General features: G+C 44.5%; 1 protein-coding gene across 13 annotated transcripts in view; it reads left to right on the top strand.

The window, feature by feature from the left end:
• The window catches only part of ADGRL3 (adhesion G protein-coupled receptor L3), a 1,522,275-nt gene that overhangs the window by 756,630 nt on the left and 740,675 nt on the right, over window positions 1–24,970 (top strand). For 11 of the 13 annotated variants that reach the window (XM_073595048.1, XM_073595028.1, XM_073595036.1 and 8 more), the window contains one exon: window positions 20,753–20,791. The exons of the other annotated variants lie outside the window; for them this stretch is intronic. In XM_073595048.1, the coding sequence (XP_073451149.1) occupies window positions 20,753–20,791 (39 nt within the window). The remainder of the gene's footprint in view (window positions 1–20,752; window positions 20,792–24,970) is intronic. 13 annotated transcript variants of the gene reach the window in all.

Here is a 24,970-nt window from a genome sequence, read left to right as displayed (position 1 = left end):
TTATGCACCGATTCGTCCCAGCGTGCCCCAGGGTTTTTTGGCTTAATTTCAGTACATGCTCCAGAGCCGTTTTTCTTTGTTAGTCGCAAAATTTGGCTCACCGATTCGAGTCTCTGTCATGGCAATCGTTTCACTGTCACGGGATTTTGGCCTCATTTCAATACATGCTCCGGAGTCCCGTTCATGGTCAGTCGTACCTGCGGCCGACTGAGTCGTGCCTCCGTCATGGCGAATCAATTAATTTCACTGTCACGTATCGCGATCCGATTCGAATCCAGTCGCATCTGAGATGCACCGTTTCGTTCCGGCGTGCCCCAGTTGTTTTTGGCCTCATTTCAGTACATGCTCCAGAGTTCGGTTCGTTGTCAGTCGCAGTCGCGGCATGACCGATTCGTGCATCTGTCATGGCAAAACATTTTCATTCATTTCACTGTCACGTACCGTGCTCCAATTCGAATCCAGTAGCATCCGCGATGCATCGATTCGTCTCGGCATGCCCCAGTTGGATTGGCCTCATTTCAATTCATTTCATTTTGCTCCATAGTTCGATTCGTTGCTTGTCGCAGTCGCCGCACCATTTCGTGCCTACATATAGGCATAAACATTTCACTCATTTAATTTCAAGCAACCGTCGCATCAAGATAAAAAAAAAAATGAAAACCACTCCAAATTAAAGTTGCATAAACGCACTGCAAAGTTACACAAGTCAGTCATTTAAGTAACCTTGTCAACTTAGATCAAATCCCTCACCAGTTGTCATCTGTCATTTCTCTCTCCAGGTCAGTCAAGTTCAGTAGATTCACCCTGCACCAGGTTGGATGGTATTTCCCAGGTAAAAAAAAAAAAAAAACACACCCCTCTTAAAAGAACAAGAGTTGGGTACGTATGCTGATATAGAAAAAAAGAAACAAGCAATCTAGACTTTATGTCACGCTCAATAGTTTCCGGTCGACCACCTTGCGACCTCAAAGACAGGACATCACACCTAGGGCAAAAGCCATCTAGAGCCATGTCTCAAGCTGGCAGCAAAGACTTCACCACCCCTCTGTCACCTTCCCCAATGTCAGAGAGTGGCAATGTGCAGTCCCTCAGGGGATGGACCATCCCCAAATTGACGGTGGAACTAAGGCGTAAGGGTGTGCCTTTCCCTGCCACAGCCAGGAAGGCAAAGCTTTTCAGGCTCCTCTTCCCCCCACCAGCCACAGCTGGGCCCAGTACTCAACAGGCTTCCCTACAATCAATCTCTGCCACCATTTCCCAACTTCACACCATGGTGTCATCTCTGGCAACCATGGTCACGGATGTCCAAGCCAGAGTGACACTCTTGGAGGCTCGCCCAGCCACGACTATCCCAGAACCAACCACAGTTCAGACTCCGACAACCCTTCCTGCAAATACCACAGGGACAAGCCCCACTGTTTACCCAGCACATTTGGTTCCAGCCAGCATTAGGAAGGACATCCTGGATGGCAAGGACATCAACCTTGCCTCCCTCCTCATTTCAGTCCATGACCTGGCAGAGAACAAAGCCTACACCTGGGGAGATGTATCAGTGGTCCTCAAGGCCAAAGATCCCAGGCTCAACCGCAAGCTGTCAGTCCCAGAGTTTGCGCTGGCCTTCGAGGTGAAGAGGGATGTCTTATGCTCAGCCTCTCCCAGCAGGAGGGAAGAGCTGGACTTATATCTCCACACTGTGGTAGACCTGGGCTACAAATACGGAGGTTTTTCGTTTTACGATTGTCACGGGCATGGCCAGAGCGGAGGCTGTTGGAGAGGACTGTGTGCAAGCCTGTTGCCCACCGATTATGGGCCCTAGCATTTGAGGTGAATGAGAAATCCAGTCTGAACTGTATTAATCGGACTCAGTCATGTATATATTGTATGGGGACTCCTTACTGTATATTTGTGTCCCTGAAGAGGGAGGGGGGATTCCTCCAGCAGCCCCCTGCTGATAAGACTGATTCATTCTGCTGGGACACATCCTGTGAGGAGATGCTGGTGTTATCAACATGTGTTTATGTTAATTGAGAGAGCTGATCACATTAGCCACCAGCCCTGGCTAATAGACGAATGGTCTAGGCTGAGGAGGGGGGAGATTGTTGTTTGTATTGTTAATTGTATTAATGTGTGAAGCTCGGTGCCCACAAGACTGTCATCTGGTCTGGGTACATTTTGTAGTAAATTAGGTCATGTTAATTAGGTTAGCTTTGAGTCATCCCTGCTGTATAAAGGTCTGTGAGATCTCAAAATAAAGTTAGTTCTGATGTACTCCAAGACTGGTGTTGTCTAGTTCTTGGGGTTCCTATAGCCAGATCCATTGGACTCGTGTTCCAGAACTTAGGAAGCGGTATATGACGGAAGCACTCAAGCAGAGTGTGGGGCGTTCCGTGACAACGATTACCACCGTTCCCTTTCCGCCAAAGCAGCAGCCAGATTGGCACAATTTCAGACAGGCACGGATTGGAGCCTTATGGACACTGAATTGTTCTGCCGTCACTTTGCCGGCTTGCACTCACCACTGTGGGCCATATGCCAGTCCTCCACCCACACTGCCACCTGGTGCGCCAACGCTACAGTCACTCGCCCATACGAATTCCCCTCCACCTCTGGTGCAGTTCAAGGCCCATCGGCCCCTGTACAGATGTCCCAGGTGGACAAGTTTGGACGCTCTGTTCGGACCGTAGGAGGAGCCGCTATCTGTAATAACTATAACTATGGCTCATGCAATTTTAGCCAATGCCGCCTGCTCCATATCTGCATCATATGCCAGAGGGCACACCCGAGAAATCTATGCGAGGTCAAGCAGCAGAAGAAGGCATGACTAGGCCAAGTAAATGTCCTATGGCTGGGGTTCTATCTCTCCTCACACCCCACTCCTTCCCTGGCCACCTTCCTTATTCAAGGATTTACAGCAGGGTTTCATACCGGCCTCATCTCTCTGCCCCACACAACCTATGAATGCAGGAATCTTTGCTCAGCGGCCACCGACGAATGGGCCATAGACCAGCTTTTACAGGCTGAACTAGAGCGAGACTTCATCATAGGTCCCTTCACTCAGCCCCCTTTCATCACTTGGAGAGTTAGCCCTATTGGGCTTGTCAAGGGCAAGTTCTCAAATAAAGCTCGCTTGGTGTATGACCTGTCTGCGCCTCATTTTTCCCACATTCCCAGCCTGAATTCCCTAATCCCCTCCGAGGAGTTCTCCCTTAAGTATGCCTCCATAGACATGGCAATTCAGGCCATCATCAAAGCAGGCACAGGCGCCTGGCTCTCCAAGGCCGACATCTCGGATGCTTTTAAACTTTTACCTATCCACCCGTCCCTTTCCTCTGGTGTTGGCACGGTATTAAATGGAAAGAGGCATACTACTTTGCCACCAAGCTGACTTTTGGCTCTAAGAACAGCCCCTGGGTCTTCGACACTTTTGCACAGACCCTCACATGGATACTCCTACATAAAGCTCAGTGTCAAGAAGTTATCCATTACCTTGGACGACTTCTTGTTAATAGAACAGCCCGGTGAGCCCCCAGGAGACCTCAACAAGTTGAGAGTCGTCTTTGGGAATCTCAATGTCCCCATTGCCGAACACAAGGTTGACGGACCAGCACACGCCATCACCTTTCTCCGAGTCAATCTAGATACTTGTTCCATGCAGGCTAGCCTCCCACTTGACAAGTTGAACCGCATTAGGTCAGTTCTCCAAGAATTCACTCATACAAGAGGGTGTACTCCAGTCTGTTGGGCATGCTCAATTTTCGCTATGTGGAGCATTCCCCAGGGTCGGCCCTTCGTGTCACGCCTCCTGGTCTTTCTCTCACAGGCACAGGACCCCGATCAGATCCTCAACTTGGACACCGCAGCAGTAGCAGATTTGTCAATGTGGGAGGAATTCATTTCCATCTGGAATGGTATATCCATGTTTATACCCTCAAAATCACCCCTATCACCGCAGGTAGTAACAGATGCTGCAGCCTCCACAGGCTTTGCGGCAATTTTTGGCCATCATTGGTTTGCAGGACCCTGGCCTTCAGAGATACTATCAATCCCCGGTTTTTACCCAGACTTCCTCCCTCTTCGAGCTTTACCCGATCGTGGCAACCGCCCAGCTCTGGGGTCTTATTTGGACAGGACAAACTGTGGCCTTCCCGCTGATAACCAGGCCACGGCAGATATCATTAATAAAGGCAGATCCAAGTCGCTCTTGGTTATGTCTTTTCTACGCAGGCTGGTACAACTTTCTCTTCAACATCAATTCAATATCCACTGTACATTTATTCCGGGCAAATGCAACCTTGCCGCACATGCACTGACGCACTTTAATTTCACCTCCTTCTTTCGGCAGGTTTCCAGAGCCGATCCAGTATCAGCCAGCATCCCGGCCTGGTCTCAGCTGACCCTGGACTAGCACAGCATCTGCACGGAGCGACTCAGCTCATCAACCAATCCCTGTCCCGTAACACGCTCAAAGCTTACCATACAGCTTGGAGCATATTCAACAAATTTCTACCTGCTCAGCAGGAACTATCACAGACGCCAAGCATATACTGGCATTTGTCTCATATTGCCATAGTCACCTGGCCCTGTCCCATAATACTATCCGGCTATACTTAGCCGGCATCCAACACTTTCTGGCCCTACGAGATCCCGCTAAACTCTCCTTGTTCCCACGCAATCCGAGCCATCCTACGTGGCATACAGAAACAACAGCCGATGATCCAGGCCAAACGCCTACCTATAACAAGTGCCATCTTCAGGCACATGTCCACTATTGCCAGTTCACCATTTGGCCTTCTCCCTAGCTTGGTCATACAAGCAGCTATTTCCTAGCCTACTACGGGTTCCTACGGCCTAGTGAGTTCACCTGCAATAACTCAGTCAGCCAGGTCCTGCTGAGAAGCCACTTGGCTCACTACCAAGACCATTTCATTCTCCATCTTACGGTATCAAAAACCCACCAATCAGGCTCCAAAGTTGACATCCACCTTTACAAGACTAACAATAGCTGGTGTCCAGTTACCATACTTAACCGCCTACTGTCACTCCTGCCCGGACAGTCGGACCCTAGTCCACTTCTACCCTTTCCGGTCAAGCCTTTGAGTGCCTGCCAGTTTGTGAAACGTGAGGATTCTTCTCCGCAACCTACACCTTAACCCCAGTCAGTACTCCGGTCACTCTTTTCGTATCGGAGCAGCCTCGACAGCATCTCGGCATGGGGTCCCAGATCATGTTATTAAGCGACTAGAAAGATGGAAGTCTGCCTGCTTCGCCCGGTACATCCCCAATCCTCAGGTGGAAATGTCACAAGCATTTACCAAACTGGCTCAATGAATAACACTAATATCAATAAAACTTAACCCCTACCTGAATGTTTTTGTCCCCTTATTTTGGTATACCGTCCACCAGACCAAAGCACACTTCAGGTCCATTTCACATTGTAAGTCTAATGGTAAGTCTGTGTTGTTCATATCCGTAACTGCCATAGGGCTTCAACCATAAGTAAGAAGGCCAGTATGGTGGCCTGAATTTATGGGAGGAGCCCGGGGGGGTATTTAACCAGCCCGCTCACCTGTGGTCTTTGTCAGTTTCCTGTGTGCGATACTCACCCTCCCCATCCCATTTTTAGGGCATTTCTCAAATCATTTCTCTTCAAAAAATATTAATTTCTAATCTTGGGTATGCCCCCTTATTTTGGTATACTGTCCAGCAGACCAAGGCACACTTCAGGTCTATTTCACATTGTAAGTCTTATGGTAAGTCTATGTTGTTCATATCCATATCGGCCATAGGGCTTCAACCATAAATATTATATATATATATATATATATATATACACACACACACACACACACACACTGGGGATGGAAAGTATTCAGACACCCTTAAATTTTTCACTCTTTGTTATATTGCAGCCATTTGCTAAAATCATTTAAGTTCATTTTTTTTCTTCATTAATGTACACACAGCACCCCATATTGACAGAAAAACACAGAATTGTTGACATTTTTGCAGATTTATTAAAAAAGAAAAACTGAAATATCACATGGTCCTAAGTATTCAGACCCTTTGCTGTGACACTCATATATTTAACTCAGGTGCTGTCCATTTCTTCTGATCATCCTTGAGACGGTTCTACACCTTCATTTGAGTCCAGCTGTGTATGATTCTACTGATTGGACTTCATTAGGAAAGCCACACACCTGTCTATATAAGACCTTACAGCTCACAGTGCATGTCCGAGCAAATGAGAATCATGAGGTCAAAGGAACTGCCTGAAGAGCTCAGAGACAGAATTGTGGCAAGGCACAGATCTGGCCAAGGTTACAAAAAAATTTCTGCTGCACTCCACTGGCACTTACCCCATCTAGGCGGTGGGCATCGGCGGGTGTCTGAGGAGCAACGGCAGGGTTTCGGCATCCGAGGACCGGCGGCGGGGATCGGGCATCCAAGCATCGGTGGGGACTGGGCATCCAGGCATCAGCCAGCTGCTCTTCTCCTCCTCGCTTCCGCTCTGCGTCTCCTCCTCTCCTCCTAGGCGTCCAATAGGACTGCCTGTCCTTTCAGCCAATCAGGTGATGGGTATCAGACCCGCTTCCCGATTGGCCGGGAGGAGGATCAGTGTTGCAATAACGAATATTCATTCGCTGTTGCAACACACCTGGGTGGGCTCCAGATGCATCCTCTGCGACCCGAGCCCACCCTATTTTGAAGCCTATTAGAGCCTCTGGCTCTGATCAGGTGCTTCAAAAAAAACCTGGCCAGTGTAATTCATACGCCCGGTGCCCTGAAAGGGGCCAGACACATGAATAGGGAGCAACGGTGCTATGCATGAATTTATCCATTGCATATAGGGGGTGGCCTGGAGAGAGCAGACGGCGCCTGAGCGTCCCTAATGGATGTGCCACCCCTGTTAGGCAGGCCATAGATAATAAGATCTGTGTGGTTGCAGGAAAGAAAATCGCTCGATTTCCCCATCAACGCAGTTAGTATTAATGGGGGGAATCCCTCCCACGGAGCTATCCTGTTCTCCTGGAAAGGGGACACAGAAAGCCATCCCTGCTGGGAGAACACAGTGATTATTGCCAGTGGCTATAGCCGCTGGCAATAATCGCATCATCAAAATCCGAAAAGCTTGATATTACCCAAGTCAATCGATGGATACAATCAGCTTGCCCATACAGTACATGGTTCAAATCTCGGCTGGTCCCTGCTGAACCAGCTGAGATTTGAACTATCTATGGCTGGCTTTACTCTCATGATTGAATGTTCATAGGGCCATTTTTCTCCTAGGATTGATTGTTAGGGAATGTTACATTGACCTGACGAAAAGTAATAAAGATTATTACTTTATAGATATTATTTGTCATACTTTTTTTTTTTATAAATAGACTCTCTTTATGGTACACTGTGTGTAAAGAGTAACTGACACTAGTTAATAAATGAAATCAAATAATACATAAAATAAAAACAAATCAATAAAAATATTGATATTGCACTTTTCTGATGTAGGTAGAACAGGTGTTAACAAGACCATACAGGGATTGAAAGAAAACCAGCATCATCGGACAAGTTGTTATAATAGGAATAAGGGTGTCGGGGCAAGAATGAGTTAAATTTTACTTGTGTCAACCCCTTGATAAAATGAGTATTAAACCCCTCATCAGCTTGGGGGCTCAATTTTAGGGCTTTAACTGCCTGGAGAATATGCATTATTTCTAATACAGTCAACCAATAGAGTATATCATAAACACCTGATGGTAATTGTAACAGGAGTCACTTTGGGTGGGGGGCCCGTGGAACCCAGCTTACCTTAGAGAGGTTGGGAAACTTCCTTTTCAGCTCCCCAGGCCCTTCTTATGTGTAAGTCAACCTGTGTCTATTAGGGGCACAGGGTGACCGAGAAGCCCAGTCTGGTCTGCCCTAACCAGACCAAAGTAATCTTGTGACCACTTTAAAGTGATTGTAAAGGCTATTTTTTTTTTTGTTTTAAATAACAAAAATGCCTATACCTACCTGCTCTGTGCAAGGGTTTTGCATAGAGTGGCTCCAGTCCTCCTTTTCTGGGGTCCCCCGGTGGTGCTCCTACCTCCTCCTACTCATCGAGTGCTGCCACAGAGAGTCGCATTCTATGGGGGCACTCGTGCAGGTGCGCTTCCGAGTCCTGTTGATGCGTCCATTGACACAGACATCAGGACTCAGCCACCGCCCCCCGGCTTCCATGTCCCTGGATTTGATTGACAGCAGCGGGAGACAATGACTCCTGTTGCTATCAATCTATTCAATAAAGACTGGAGACAGCGGCTGGAGCTGCTCTGCTCGTCCTCAATGTTGTAAGGATCAGGCTCAGGTAACAAAAAGGGGGGCTCTGGGGGGCAGCTGCACCACAGAAGGTTTTTCACCTTAATGCATAGAATGCATTAAGGTGGAAAACTCTGAGGGTCTACAAATCCTTTAACTTGTTATGGAACTATTGGGAGATGTTATGTTTTATGCTTATAACAATGTGCATTGTACAGTACTCTGTAATGCGGTCTATGTGCCCAGTTACAGATTGAATTATTGAAAAGTTTGAATGTACCTTTGTCTCATGTTACTGGATGTACAGTTTACCCCACCCTGTGTCATTATGCAAAGAAGGGAATATTGTTCCAGAGTGTATATCTCTTTGTGCCTGTGTTTCAATAAACAGTTTATGTTTCAGTTGATGTTTCACGCCACCCTACGCTGTGTCCCGACAAGTGACTGGGTGAGCTAAGGGATCTTGGATTGTTCTGTTACCAAGCAAGTTAAGCTTAAACAATGGATATACTCCTCTTGAGTACCGGGGCCCATCACAGTAATCTATCAACATATAATAACGGTCATGAAATGGATGTGCAGAATGCAATCTTTCCAAACAAGTTGCAGGCAACCTTGGTATTTTTTCAGAGAGTGTATTGTTTGTTGGATTGGTTGATCAGACAAATACTTTTGATCTTATAATTGACAAATAATGGATCTTGGAAACTACCCATCCTATGACAGCATAGATAGCATCCTAGAGCCCTGTACACATGGGCAGAATGTCAGGAGACATTTACCGGTTCAAACAAAATGACCAACATTCTGCCCATGTGTATGTCGAACTGTCCAACAGAAGACATCCATTCGACTGGCTTCTGTTGGATGTGCATGCTGGAAAATCAGCAGCCGACCGACTCCCAATCAGTGCTCTCAGCCAATAACAGAGAGTGCTGAGTGTTCTGGCGGAGGGCTGTCCCCCTGTCAGAACACAACAGCTCAGAGATTGCTGGACTAACCTCACATGGTTTGTACAGCAGCTCCGACCAGAGCTGACAGTTTTTTTTTTTCATGCAACCTGCGGGGTTGCACAAAAATAACTGTAGTGTATACCCAGCTTAGGACATCGGTTTGTATTACAGCAAATAATTAAGAGTTATCCATTTAGCATAGTCTGCTGGTGCCAACTTTCAGTGACATCATCCCTTCAGATCTGAGAGAGGGAGAGAGAGTCTATCACTATATCAGTGTTAAGTAGTTTCCTTTTAATGAGTTAATGCTGTTCAAACTGTTACCAAATTGTTGTATGTATGTGTGTATACTGTTATTAACTGGTTTGTATGAAAGTTATAGCATCTACAAACTATGGTATTTATATTTGATGACCCTTTTTGGAAAGTAGATAATCTGAGTTATTTAGGAAGAGGAATGGCGAGTTTTTTGAAGTTGTAATGTTTTTGTCACAGGTTTTTGGAAAATGAAAAATATTAAATATTTTTTTATTTTTTACAATTTTCTTTTTACATACTGTCACCATTGCAGTACAGCCTTAATATATCACTGGTGTGGCAGTGATCAAGGATACTGACAGGTGACAGTATGTAAAGAAAAATGTTATTCCATTTTTTTCAACATTTTTTTTCTTTTTTTTTTACAATACTTCCATTATAGTACAGTGTCACCATAGTGACATTGTACTACTTGGGGGGCTGATCTGGGATTTCCCCACAGTTAGTTCCTCTAGGTCGACAGAATGAGACTCTGAGCTACAATCACTATATACTGTATATTTTCATTAGAACAGGGAGGAGATCCAGGGAAAAGTGCAGCAATTGACAACATCAATAGACATGGATGCATACCAAAGAATCTTTGCAGGCGCAGAACACTCAAAATCAGGTGAAGGTGAGAATTGCAACTTTCCAGATAAAAACCTCTTTCTCTAGTGAGATCCACTTATCCAGCCTATAGGGGTTGGTACTTTGTAAAAAGTACTATTGTGAGGAAATGGAAAGGCTGTTGGGGGATGGAGATATATATGAAAAGTACCCCAAGATCCCACTAAGAAATACAAGTACCTTACTGAAGAACTGAAGAAAATGGTTAAACTGGACAAGAGTAGAGGGATACTGGGTATGAAAGAGACTAAATATGTAATACCATCACCATGTAAGAATTTGCCATTTATTAACTGGAAAGTACATTAATTTTTGCTGTCAACTGTTGGTCGAAAAAAACATAGGCTTAAATAAGGGGTAGTAACCATCTGAAAATTTAAAGTGGTAGTAAACTCAGTTCTACCACTTGTACCTAAAGTCAAGCCTATAGTAAGGCCTGCTTGTAGATACTGTGAAGATCTCCTAAACTTGCACAGTTTAGGAGATATTCAGAGTGCATGCAGTACAATACAATGCCAGACCTTCAGACCCCATGCCATAAACAGCGGCTCCCATGCGCATGCACGGGAGTGACATCGTCATGCCCTCAGACACTCATGTAGCCGGAGGACGCGAACCCGGAAGAAAGAGCAGGGGAAGATGTCAGCCCTCTCAGCGTTAACAGTGGGTGGCACTGGAGGGCTTCGTTCATTGCCTTGCAGGGCAATTTTTTTTTCAACAACTGCGGTTTACTACAGTTTTAAGAGCCACCATGTCAAATCATTGTATATGAACATTAAGGACAAACATGACATGGAAGCAGCAAGGTGAACCTTAAAGTGGTTGTAACCCTCAAAAAAAAGATCCTGTTCTCTTATAGCAGGTTAAACAGCACAGTGCTTATGCTGACTAACCTGCCCCTCTGGAAGCTGTAAAAAACCTGGCTGATCCTGCCTGGTTCTGCCCTCCCCTTTGTAAACTGATCATGGCAGCTCTCCTCTCTGCTCTCCCCCGTTCTCTCCCTCCTCCCTTCCCTGCCTGTCAGCTTGGGAGTCTGTGTGAGCCCCCACCCATGCTCATACCTCCCAACTTTGGAACTTGAGAATGAGGGACATTTTAGGGAGATAGTGACCTGCAGCGCTCTATCCACAATGCAGGAAAAAGTGGGTACGACCAAATAGTGGTAAAGAGGCACAGTTAAACAAAACCTGGACTTCCTTGTACCTATAAAATATACTTTGATTGCTGTGCCACAAGCTGGAGTCTCACAAACACATACCTTCTATAATCCTAGATTACACCAGACCCCCTATACCCCTGGTACTCCTAGATAACACCAAATCCCCTGTACTCCTAGATAACACCAGACCCCCCTATACCCCCTGTACTCCTAGATAACACCAGACCCCCTATACTCCTAGATAACACCAGACCCCCCTATACTCCTAGATAACACCAAAACCCCCTATATCCCCTGTATTCCTAGTATTTTTTGTATGCAAGACAGATACACAGCATGCTGGGACTTGTAGTTCCTGCATAAAAAAACAGATATACAGAATGCTGGGGCTTGTAGTTCCGGTACACAAGACAGATATACAGAATGCTGGGATTTGTAGTTCCGTTATACAAGACAGATATACAGAATGCTGGGACTTGTAGTTGCGGTGTACAAGACAGATATACAGAATGCTGGGACTTGTAGTTCCGGTGTACAAGACAGATATACAGAATTCTGGGACTTGTAGTTCCAGTATACAAGACAGATATACAGAATGCTGGGACTTGTACTTCCTGTATAAAAAGGCAAATATACAGAATGCTGGGACTTGTAAATCAGGGGGGGGGGGCTGGCTCTGTGTTCCTCTCCTCTGCACCAGCAGCAGTCACTCCCCTCCTGACACTAATCAGACTATACTGACAATCATGAGTCTTTCTTACCTTGCAGTGTAGATTAGAAGCCGCATGGAGAGAGACAGGAAGCAGGAGACAGACTTGGGGGGGAGGGACCTGGGAGGACTAGCCACTCTAGTTGTTTCCTCCTGCTGTGTGCACCTACATAGCGATTCTTGCACAGAAGATTGAGGAGGGGAGGGGCAGAAGCGCAGCGTGCAGGGATGCTCTGCTGACCGGAAATGAATGAAAGCACCCACACTGATGATACGCTGAGGGGAGAATCTGGAACTCTAGCCCTGATCCATGGGACCCCCAGGACTTACGATTGGGAGGTATGCATGCTGCTGTTAGCAAAAAAAAAAAAAAACTTTTAAAAATTTGGCTTTAAGCTGCCATCCTGCACTGTGTAGTTTGTTACAAAAACAAAGCCTGTAAATACCATTTTGTCATGTATCTTCAGGCCAGTCCCGTGACTCCAGGCCTCTCTCCTACTCTGATCCAGGGCTACAACGGGAGGGGCTCTAATTGTACGTGACCACCACGTGACCACCAGGCTGATGTCAGAGGAAGATCTTGGCCCTCCCGCTGTAGCCCTGAAAAGATACATGACAAAAAGGTTAACAAACAATTCCACAGTGCAGAATGGCAACTTAAAATAGGGGGGCTGGCAGTGAATCATAGTGTAGGGTTACAAACCCTTTAAAGGTCACCTCACACAATATAATCTGATCATACAATCTCCTTTAAATTTACAAACAACTATGCAGTGCAAATACTTGCCTGATTGGATATCAATTAATTGGATATATTGGGTAGATCTTCATATTACATAATTTAGGTAAATCTAAAGTTAATTATATTAATCTTCCTAATATCCTTGACACTAAGTCAGATGTCAAATATATCTTCAGATCAAATAGAGTTTATTTAAAGAATAGGAATTACTTTGGTACAATGTCGACTTCTTTCTCCAAAAGAAGGTTGTTGCCATAGGGGCCAAGTTTGCCCCTAGAGGCAAACCTCTTCATAACCACATGGGAAGAGGAATCTATCTTCCCTAATATGTGGGCACTGCTGAAAGTTTGGAAAAATAGACTAACTGCCTCTTGAGAGGACTTTAACCACTTAAGGACCAGAAGATTTTCCCCAGGAAAATGGTGGTATATGATCACCTCTGCAGTTTTTATTGTTTGAGCTATAAACAAAAAAAGAGCAACAATTTTGGAAAAAAAAACATTATTTTTAACTTTTTGCCAAAAAAAAGTCTTCAGCAGTTTAGGCCAATATGTATTCTTTTACATATTTTTGGTAAAAGAAAAAAAAAAAAATCGCAATAAGTGTATATTGATTGGTTTGCATAAAAGTTATAGCGTCTACAAAATAGGGGATATATTTATGACATTAACTTTTTTTTTACTAGTAATGGCAGTGATTAGCGCTAAAGAGCTAAAAATAGCCACTGATTACTGTATAAATGTCGCTGGCAGGGAAGGGGTTAACATTTGGGGGCGATCAAGGGGTTAAGTGTTCCCTAGGGAGGTGTTTCTAACTGTGGGGGGCGATTCGTGCAGGGGAGCCAACCTGCCGCCGTGTAATGACGACCGCTGATCGGCAAGTAGTTATTTCCTAGTAATATGTTTTTTAAAGAAATCCATTTTTTAAATGTAACCTTTTTTAAATTTATAGGAAGGCTGTGTACTAAAATGTATTTTTTTTTAATTTGTCATCACCTTGTGAAAGTTCAAGTTGTCATCACCTTTTATAAGTGCAGGTTTTTATGATCTTGTCCAAGTGAATTTGGTATATCAAAGGGATAGATTATGAGGATAAAAGAAAAATTGTATGTTAGAAAAAAGCCCCGTACACATGGGCAGAATGTTGGGAGACATTTGCCGGTTAAAAAAAAAAACGGCCAACATTCTGCTCGTGTGTATGTTGGTCTGTTGGTTGGCTTTTGTCAGACGTGCATGCTGGAAGACCAGCAGCCAACCAACTCCTGATAATCCCTCTCAGCCAATGGCAGAGAGTGCTGATTGGAGTGGTCTGGCAGGGGGGCCATCCCCCTGTCAGAACGCAACAGCTCAGCGGGGGAGATCACTGGACTAACCTTGTATGGTGTCAGGGCTGGCTCAGCCCTTCCTTCTCTGAGCTAGCCGCTCAGCTGTCGACTGATTGCCAGCTCTCATCTTTCTCCACAGTTAACCAGCTGTTGTGGATCTGCTCGTCAATCCCGCCTACTTAAAGATCTCCAGCTCCCTTCATTCCTGCCTTTGCCTTGGTCACATCACAAGAATCCATCTCCTGCGTTCCTGTTTAAAGACTGGCTTTACTGACATCCCTTCTGGTTCCTTATCCTGTTTGCTGTCCATCTACTTGGATCCCGGACTTCTGGCCTGGCTGATTACCCGATCTGGTTACTGAACTCTGGCTTGGCTGACTACCCGATCCGGTTACTGAACTCTGGCTATGCTTTGACTACGCTTACTCTATTTACCTTTTTATTTTTATTAATAAACAAGTGTGATTTTACTGTACTTCTGTCTCGGTCTGGTTTATGGTTTCTGACACATGGTTAGTCGCAAAAAAACTTGCATAAGACTGTAGTTTGTACTCGGCTTAAGATTTTATTGTACAATCAGATATGATTATCACTAGGTTTGTGGGTATGGGATATAAGAGGAATGAGCTTTTGAGGTTACATTGTAGGATAGAATAAGAAAGAAAAAGGAGAACGTGGGGTTAATATTACCAATACAAATATTGTGAATTTTGTTTTTCATTTGTTACATATTTTAATTTACAGTATAAAAAGTAGAGAACATATTGAAAAAAATATTGGCCCATTCTACAGAGACAACGTATTGGGGCCTCTATTGCCCAATAAAGTTTAGGTCATTTATTGAAGTGCCTCCACCTTGAGAATTACATTAGTTCACAAATTACTAGAACACCCGGGAGGAAGAAAGTTATTTTTTTATGATACAGGATCTTACCCTTAAAAGGCGCTTACTGCGTTAGACCATTACAGGGAAAATATGTAAAGAAAAGGAATTTTTTTGGAGACTGGTAATAACTATGATGTTAAGTAATTTTTTACATGCAGCACCACTCATGTGACCTACATGTTTGAATGCCTGTGTGGGTTGCAGTATGTGGATGCAGAGCAAGTAAATTACAACAGAGGCTAGAGGAGCTTTTTAACAAAAATGTAAAAAGCTTTTAAAAACTATGGTGTCCAGGCACTTTAGGGACATTCATAATTGGGCTCCCAGGAGTTTAATGTTTTACGATATTAATAGGGTAATAAAATATTGAGAGGACCTAGGGAAAGATCAAAATTAAACAGTTTGAATATACCTATTACACTTAAGCCTAAGGGTTTAAATGTGGAAATAGATCTCATTTTTTTATTCCACACATGTACTGTATTTATTAATATTTTTGGTAAAAACTGACAATACAGTAAGTACAAGTAAACAAGTCGGAAATACAGAACATTACATTGCGTACACAATTAACCACAGTTACAGTGAAAAAATGTACACTAAAAAAGAAGGGGGTAAGAGAGGGACAGGAAGGTGGAACAAGGCAGCTGCAGAGGGGGCCGCCAACCTACTCAAGGATTCCATGTTCACCAATGCTGCTGATTATAGGGGTGGAGAAATCAGAAATACCAAGCTAGAAATTAGGTGCTTCGCTTTTGTGCCCTAAGACAGTGTTTCTCAACTCCAGTCCTCAATCTTATGTTCCCAATTCACTCCACCATATCAATTGACACCCTAAAATAGGTAGGGTAGGAAAAAAAAAGACCACATGAAAAACATATATTGAGATGCCCCTCATCATGTGGCTCTCCTGCTGCCTTTAGCAATTCCATATCCCAGGCAAATATGCCAGTGAACAAACCTACATACAACTCATCAAGCCACCATTATTTAATTGGGTAGGGTTTTAAGGCTGTAGGGCAGGGGTCTTCAAACTATGGCCCTCCAGTTGTTCAGGAACTTCAATTCCCATCATGCCTAGTCGTGTCTGTGAATGGCAGAGTTTTACAATGCCTCATGGGAAGTGTAGTTTTGCAACAGCTGGAGGGCCGTAGTTTGAGGATCCCTGCTGTAGGGAGTGGGAAAGGTGGAAGGACAATCAGCATTTAATCTGGGATAGGAAACGTGGAGATCTCAAAAAGGTTAAAAAGATTGGGTAATTGTTGTGGTGTCTGCAGATAGAAAACATGGTCCCCCTTTCAAACCTGTAGAAGGAATGGAAATCCCCTTTTGATAACTTCCTCTGGTAACAGTTTTAAGAACCTGTGCATCGCTAGGGTACGTTTCGATAAATTTGGAAGAATCTGGATATTGACCATGTCGTACTCCATAGTACATCTCCTCAGTGCCTTATGCAGAATTTCTTCTTTTATTGTTAATGATGTAAGCGACATAAGATATCTCTTGGCCTTGCCCCCCCCCCCCCCCCCCCATGTTTCGTTGAGTGCCAGGAGGCTGAGGCAGGGTGAACTCTATCAAATTAAATTTTTGTGCAGGCATCTTAATCCACTATTTAATATAGCTTGCTCTACAGCTAGAGCCACAGAGCATGTTGATTCAAACACCCCCCTAATTTTTAAGTTGTTACTCCTGCTTCTATGATCAAGGCTGCATTATTTTTTACTTTTGTCAGGCTAAGTATATTTTCTGTAAGTACAGCAAAATACCTGTTGATCCTGCCAGAAATCCAGTTTCATTTTAAATTCCAGTGCACTGATCTGAAATATTAAACAATGTTATCAGGTTTCTCAGCTATCTTTTGTGAACTACAAAAACCCCTTTCTCCTTATGTTATAGAAATGAGGAGAAGGAGAGGTATTTGTAATCCAGATATGAAGAACAGCCTAGGGTGAAAATGCTGCTCCTCCAGACACAGTATGGGAAGCATGTTACTGTCAGGATTACTATGTTGAAATAAAGGGTAAAAAGCCTGAAAAAAGAAATGCTTTGCAGCGATTACATCTAAGGACTGGTAGGCTGCAATATAATTATACTTTTTTTTGGTTTAGATGTGCTTTAAATCTTCCAGATGCTGCAGAGCACTCCTTAGTTTCGTCATGGGGGAAAAGGATCATAGATCATTACTGTGACAAATCTAGCCAGAACAGAGGCTTTTGGAGGGGACTGAATGCAAGCCTCTTGCCCACCGATTATGGGTCCTGGCATTTGGGGGAATGGTGCTCTCTGTGAGCTGTATGCCTGGGGACCCTGGGGTTGGTTTTACTTTGCATTCAGGTCCATGTCCCCCCAAGACACACAGACTCTGGGAACCCTTTATATGCCATATTAGAATAGTGACTGATTCATACCGTTGGGACTCATACTGTTAGATGCTAATGTCATCAATTCCAGCTACCTGTCTGTTATCTGCTATAATGTGTTTATTGTAAATAAGCCTAGTGTGGGCTCTGAGAGTCTTTTTACCCATTGTTGTTTGTGTTAATTAACTCTGCTGCTGTGTGAAGCTCGGTGACCACAAGTCTGGCCAAAAGGTCATGTCTCTTAGTCACCTAGGCTGTATAAAGGATTAGATAATTAGCTCATGTTAATTAGGTTAGGTTTTAGTCATCCTGCTGTATATATTTGTGTGAAATCTCAAATAAAAGGCTATTCCTGATGTACTCCAAGACTGGTGTTGTCTGGTTCTTGGGGGGTTCCTATAGCCAGATCCATTGGACTCGTGTTCCAGGACTTAGGAAGCGATATACTGACAGAAGCACTCAAGCGGAGTGTGTGACATTCCATCACATTGGTGGCAAGCAGTGGGAAGCTTCCTGCAGTCTGGGACAACCAAACCTCCACCTGGATCCAAGATCAGGATAGCAGACTTCGGTCATCCCAGCAGAGATATGGACCTGGCATCAGAGTTCCTGGGGCTGCTGCGGATCGTCCTTTCAGCATACTCCAGGACTGTGTCTGAGGATGAATGCCTGGAGCTTAGGCAGCAAATTCGGGTGGAGCTCTGGATTGGAGCCCTCCAGCTCGCTGGTATAAAACAGGGAAAGTGCTTTCCAACCCAAGAGCAACGGGCCAGTGACCAACGGTTATTGCGGATGGCATTCCTGGGAGACCAGCCCCAGGAGCAATGGGTGACTGGGTTGGACAGGCTGGTCCAGCAGGAGATAGAGCTGGACAATCATTATCCGGCTCTGCAATGGCACGCAGAGCAGGGATATTTAGGGGAGACAACAGAATTCTCTCCGGGGGGGTTGGACTTTGGAGGCCCTGGATTGCTGTGCTAGAGCCTTACAGATCGTTTTGTGTTTGGCGATGAAGGGGAACCTACCCTTGAGGACCTGCGAGAACATAGAGAGGCTATGCTCGGTCTTGCAGGGGTCTCAGAGCTTAAACCTGATCTGGACCATTTGCTAAGGAAGGAACAGCATCTGCAAAGGGCATACAGGAAACTGCTAGAACACGTTCAGCAGCATGCCAGAGAATCAGCAGTGGAAACTCCGGAGATTGCCGCCCCCAAACCTTAAGTGCTGACAACAGGGCAGAGCTTTGCTAACCTCTGCCCAGCACCAACAATGGCTTCGGCCTTCTTGAGAGAAAAGGTAGTCGGCCTTTCTTCCACAACAGGGACATGTGATTTTCTGCCAGCAGCATCTATGGAGTTACAACAAACTTCTCCAGCTGAAGATCTGGTAACTGAACAGAGGGTCCAAGACCTCTGTCCCACACTTTTAGCAATTCCAGAGACTGGGGATTTAATAGACGTTTCTGTAGAGGAGGAATCACCTAGCAAACCCCCAGCAGAAGTGCTGACAACTGGACAGAGGGTCCAAGACCTCTGCCCCACACCTGCAGCAATTCTTGAGGCCTAGGGTAAGGAGGTGGCAGTCTATCACGAGCTGCAGATCAGGATCTAAGGAGAGTAGCAGACGTCACCTCACAACTGCAGCTTGATCTGGTGTCGGTGGATGGGCCTGTGGTCTCCACTAACAGAAAACCAGCAGAAGTGCTGGCAACCGGGCAGAGTGCTACCAACCTCTGCCCAGCACCGGCAACAACTGCGGAGTTCCAGGGAGCTGGAGCAGTCAGCCTCTCTCCCCAACAGTTAGCTGAAGCAGATGATGTAGGGAAGCTCCTATGCCCAGCTGAACTGCTGGCAACGGAACAGAGTGCTGCTGGCCCCTGCCCTCCACTAACAAACGATGGATTTCCTGTAAAAGTGGATGGGACTTCAGTCTCCACCTGTCTATCCCAGGGATGCTGGGCAGTCGGCCCAGATCCCCAAGAGCATGACGGAGTGAGCCCAGTCACCCTGTCTTCTCTCCAGCGGCTGAAAGGACTCCAGGGAGAAGGGCCAGTCCAGGCCTGTCCCCAGTGGCGAGCATGTTCTCTGAGAGAGGCAGAGGTTGGCTGGGTGAGTAATGCTTTGTTTGGAACAATGTCATCAATTCCAGCTACCTGTATGTTATCTGCTATAGTGTGTTTATTGTAAATAAGTCTAGTGTGGGCTCTAAGAGTCTTTTCACCCATTGTTGTTTGTGTTAATTAACTCTGCTGCTGTGTGAAGCTCGGTGACCACAAGTCTGGCCAAAAGGTCATGTCTCTTAGTCACCTAGGCTGTATAAAGGATTAGATAATTAGCTCATGTTAATTAGGTTAGGTTTTAGTCATTCTGCTGTATATATTTGTGTGAGATCTCAAATAAAAGGCTATTCCTGATGTACTCCAAGACTGGTGTTGTCTGGTTCTTGGGGGTTCCTATAGCCAGATCCATTGGACTCGTGTTCCAGGACTTAGGAAGCGATATACTGACGGAAGCACTTAAGCGGAGTGTGAGACATTCCGTCACAATTACTAATCTGGCTGTCAGCCTTGTTGGACTGATTGTAAACCATGGACCCTCACTATGGCTAAATGACTTCATTTCAGTAGTCTATGAGCAAAGATACTAATAACATTTCAGTAAAAAGCACAGCCACTCACAAGCACAGTGATATCACTGAAATTACCATTGGAGTTTCCCTTGATTCACGCCTTTGCTGTGCACCTTTTAATGCATCATGTGTGTTGTCAACAATCACGCATTTTCATGCTCTGCTATCATTAGGCTCTATAAAATGGGTTAACACTTAAAAATAATAACAATGCCTGTCAACACATTGCACAATTAGCACAACTTAAAGTAATGGCAAAATTGTGTACATGCAATGATGTGCATTATAGTCACCCTAACAGAGCTTCCAGCACCAATCCTACTCAACTTCTTAGGCTGGTCTAATATCAGAGGCCCCCTCTGAGCACTGTGGGCACTGAGCGCTGTGGTTCCTTCTGCTGACCCATGAGAACACAATTTTGTACACAATGGCAAGTGTGAAATAGGATTGGTGCCGGAAGCTCTGCTACAAAGGGAAAATTTTAGCAAATAAGCTGATGAGCAGGTAAGTATATTGCTGCTTTCTTCAGAGTACTGCTGTTGTAATTTTGTTAACTTCCTGACAGGGTGACTTTAAATCATGTGCATTAAAACACAAAGGTATGAATGACAATAAAGGTTACATTTTAAGTGGTATATTTATTGCACAATTATCAAAGTTCTGGATTCCTAAATGTTTCTAAATTGTGCATCATATGTTGCTAAGTAATTTAAGATATACAGATGTATGTTACTGTACCTCTAACCTTTTTTAAACATATTTTATCTAGCTGCAGAAGAGAGAGCGGTCATGCAGAGCGTATGTGCAGGTAAATTTTCTATTTCTACATTCTGTGTGTCTAACTGTCATTTTATAGGTTCTGTCCTTGCTAAATGCTTACCCAGGCCTAAAACATATTTGCAATATATGTCACCTAAATGCCCACCATTTTTTCATTGAACATAATTGAAGATTTACTGAAAAGCAATAGTATGGGATTAAAGCAGAGTAAACGGGAGCAAAACATAACAATAATTCATGCAATTTATTCAAACCAAACACTGCAGGGACACTACAATAGAATGTGTTCTAATTCACGTTTCTGCTGCAGGCTGCCTAAATACAAGCACAATGATACAGAAAAGAAAATTATAATCTGATATAACTGCACGTTTTCAGACTTGTCAAGTAACCCAAATATTCAGAGTCGTCTGTGATTTGTATCCCTTTGCCTCTGTTTCGCCTACCTTCATCATAGAGTCTATATGTGTTTAATTGGTCTGTGTAGTTACTACCTGCTGCCTTAAATAATCAGGAGTTTTTAAGGTTACCACATTCTGGAAAAAACACCAGTCTTAAGATCTATTTCCTTTCAATAGCATTTGCAAGTTTGCAACATTGGGCATAAATCCCACTCCCATATTACCTCCCTCACCCTCCTGCTTCTCCTAACCTCTGGAGGTATATCCCCAAACCCCTGGCCTCCATCATTTAACTGTACTCCATGCACCCATCACCCTACACCCTCTGGCAGCAGCCACACTCAACACAAAATCACTTTCTCTTGTGCCCTTTGGAATTCCCGCTCTGTCTGTAACAAACTCACCTCTCTCCATGACCAATTTATCGTCCACTAATTTAATCTACTCGCCATTACCGACACCAGGCTTCATGAATCCGACACTGCATCTTCTGCTGCCCTATGCCATGGTGGTCTTCTCTGGACTCACTCCCCCAGATCCAGAGGACATAAGGGAGCAGGTGTAGGAATCCTTCTAGCCCCACATAGCACCTTTCAGGTACTTCAGCCACCTCCCTCTCTGTCACTCTCCTCTTTCGAAGCACACTGCATTTGTCTTTTCGCTCCAGTTTTTCTAAGAATAGCTGTGATCTACAGCCCCCTGGACCAGTATCAACCTTTCTTGATGACTTCTCTGTCTGGCTACCCTACTTTCTTTCTTCTGAAATCCCCACAATCATTCTGGGTGACTTCAACATCCCTATTAATACTAACACTCCTGCCACTTCCACCTCCTCTCCCTCCAACCGCCTAAAAGTTACCCGCAGAAACCTACGTCATCTCAGCCCTTCTCTTCTCTACTCTGCTACCGACAACCTCTACGACAAAATCTCACCCCTATCCTGCACCAACCTAGCCACTTCTGTCTACAATGCTTCACTTCTAGCCTCACTGGACTCACTGGCCCCCCTCACTACACACAGAATTAGGCCCGACCCCTTCAACCTTGGAAAACAGATGATACTAGAAGTCTAAAAAAACATAGTCGTGCTGATGAGCGCCTGTGGCGTAAGACTAAGTCTCAGAAAGATTTCAACCAATATAAATCTGCCCACCAAAAATACAATTCCAGCCTACTCACTGCCAAGCAGACCTATTTTATCACTCTCATTAGCAATTTATCATCCCGTCCCCGTCAACTCTTCTCTACCTTCAACTCTCTATTTCGTCCTCTACCCGCCAACTCACTCACTGCCCAGGAGATCGTCAATCACTTCTAACAGAAGATTGATACAATTCGCGAGGAGATCTCTACTGTTCAGATACCCTCCACGCTTTACACTTCATGCCGACAGGTACAATCATTACTTCCCTTTTTCAACCCCACCACTATAGACGAGGTTGCTAAACTACTTGCTAACGTCCACCTGCCTACTGGATCCTGTTCCCTTGCAAATGCTACGTTCACCCTCTGGCTCTATGCTACAGTCTCTAATCCACATCTTCAATCTCTCCCTCTCTTCTGGCATCTTCCTCAACTCCCTAAAACATGCACTTGTCAGTCCCATACTTAAAAAGCCCTCACTGGACCCATTCAATCTTAACAACCTACGCCCCATCTCCTTGCTCCCCTTTTTATCCAAACTCCTTGAACGTATGGTCTACAACCAACTGGGCCTCCACCTTGCTGATAATAGCCTTCTTGATCCCCTTCAGACTGGTTTTCGTCCTCAACACTCCACAGAAACTGCTCTCCTAAAACTAACAAACAATCTACTAACGGCCAAATCCAATCGACACTATTCTGTACTCCTACTCCTGGACCTCTCTGCTGCCTTTGATACGGTTGACCACCCCCTCCTTCTCAAAATACTCCACCCCTTTGGTCTCCGTCACTGTACTCTTCGCTGGTTCTCTTCCTACTTATCCAACCACTCCTTTAGTGTTTCTTACAACTCTACTTCCTCCTCTCCTCTTCCTTTCTCTGTAGGGGTCCCCCAAGGTTCTGTTCTTGGACTTCTCCTATTTTCAATCTACATCTCTTCCCTGGGTCAGCTGATAGCCTCCCATGGCTTCCAATACCACCTCTATGCTGACGACACTCAAATCTATTTCTCTACCCCTCAGCTCACTCCCTCTGTCTCCTCATGTATCACTAATTTACTATCAGATATATCAGTCTGGATGTCACACTTCCTCAAACTCAATCTATCCAAAACTGAACTTATAATTTTTCCTCCTCTATATGCCCCTTTCCCTTCCCCTGATCTCTCTGTCAAAATCGGTGGCACAACTATAAGCCCATCCCCACATGCCAAGGTTCTAGGTGTAGTCCTGGACTCTGAACTCTCCTTTAAGCACCACGTCCAATTACTGTCCAAATCTTGCCACCTCAACCTCGGCAACATTTCCAAAATACGTCCCCTTCTAACCAATGACACAACAAAGCTCTTAATTCTGGTTATCTCTCGCCTCGACTACTGCAACTCCCTTCTCATTGGCTTACCTCTACATAGTCTATCACCTCTTCAATCCATCATAAATGCTGCTGCCAGACTCATCCACTTTACCAATCGCTCTGTGTCTGCTACCCCTCTGTCAAACCCTCCACTGCCTTCCACTCACCCAACAAATTAAATTCAAAATACTAACAACTACTTACAAAGCCATCCACAATTTAGCCCCCAGCTACATCACTAGCCTAGTCTCTAAATACCAACCTACTCGTTCTCATCGTTCCTCCCAAGACCTCCTGCTCTCTAGCTCCCTCGTCACCTACTCCCATGCTTGCCTCCAGGACTTTTCCAAAGCCTCTCCAATCCTATGGAATGCCTTACCCCAATCTGTCTGCTTATCTCCTACTCTATTTTCATTTAGACGATACCTGAAAACCCTTCTCTTCAGAGAAGCCTAACCTACCCATACCTAACAACTGTATATTAATTTTCTCCATCAACCCCACAGTTATTACCTTTTGTTCCACTTGACCCTCCCTTCTAGATTGTAAGCTCTAACGAGCAGGGCCCTCTAATCCCTCCTGTATTGATTTGTATTGTAAGTGTACTGTCTGCCCCATGTTTTAAAGCGCTGCACAAACTTTTGGTGCTATATAAATCCTGTATAATAATAATAAAATAATACAGCATAAACAGTGTGGAGGAAATAGTCCCTAGTAATTGGACACTATATTCTAAAACAGGAGCTACTGGACTGAGTAGGCCGAAGATGGGCTACTCAGTAGCTACAGTATTCCTAATGATTTTAATAGTAGTATTTTCTTATGATTATGGTATTTCATAATAATAATAATATACTGTAGGTACTAATAATGGTATTATGCAAATATACAGAGAAAAGAACTAGGTTAGCATTGTGAATTATCTTATTTGTATATCGTACAAATACATATTTGAGCATAATATAGAATCAACCCAGTGGATTCTGTAAGTTAGGATTTTTCAAATAGACCAGGCCATGGTTGCTCTGTGGATAGCACTCTTTTCTTTGCTGATTCCTTGAAAACATACACTCTCTTTTTAAGAAATCCGTAGTAATAAGCAAACCTATCACATTTAGTACTGCTTCTCTGATGCACCAATTGGCCCCTGAATTTACTTTATCAGACAATATCCATCTTCTTCAATGCACATTTCACGAACTGATAGGTTAAAGTGATATTAAAGTCTTGTTTTTTTGGGTAGAAATAACAAACATGTTATACTTTCCTCCTCTTTTTGGGTCCCCCCCGGTGCTCCTGGCCCCTTCCTT

The sequence above is a fragment of the Aquarana catesbeiana genome, linkage group LG01 (genome assembly GCF_042186555.1).
Source record: "Aquarana catesbeiana isolate 2022-GZ linkage group LG01, ASM4218655v1, whole genome shotgun sequence".
Classification (NCBI taxonomy): Eukaryota; Metazoa; Chordata; class Amphibia; order Anura; family Ranidae; genus Aquarana; species Aquarana catesbeiana.
The sequence above is the reverse complement of the archived record's forward strand: the minus strand, read 5'-3'. Positions and strand labels throughout refer to the sequence as shown.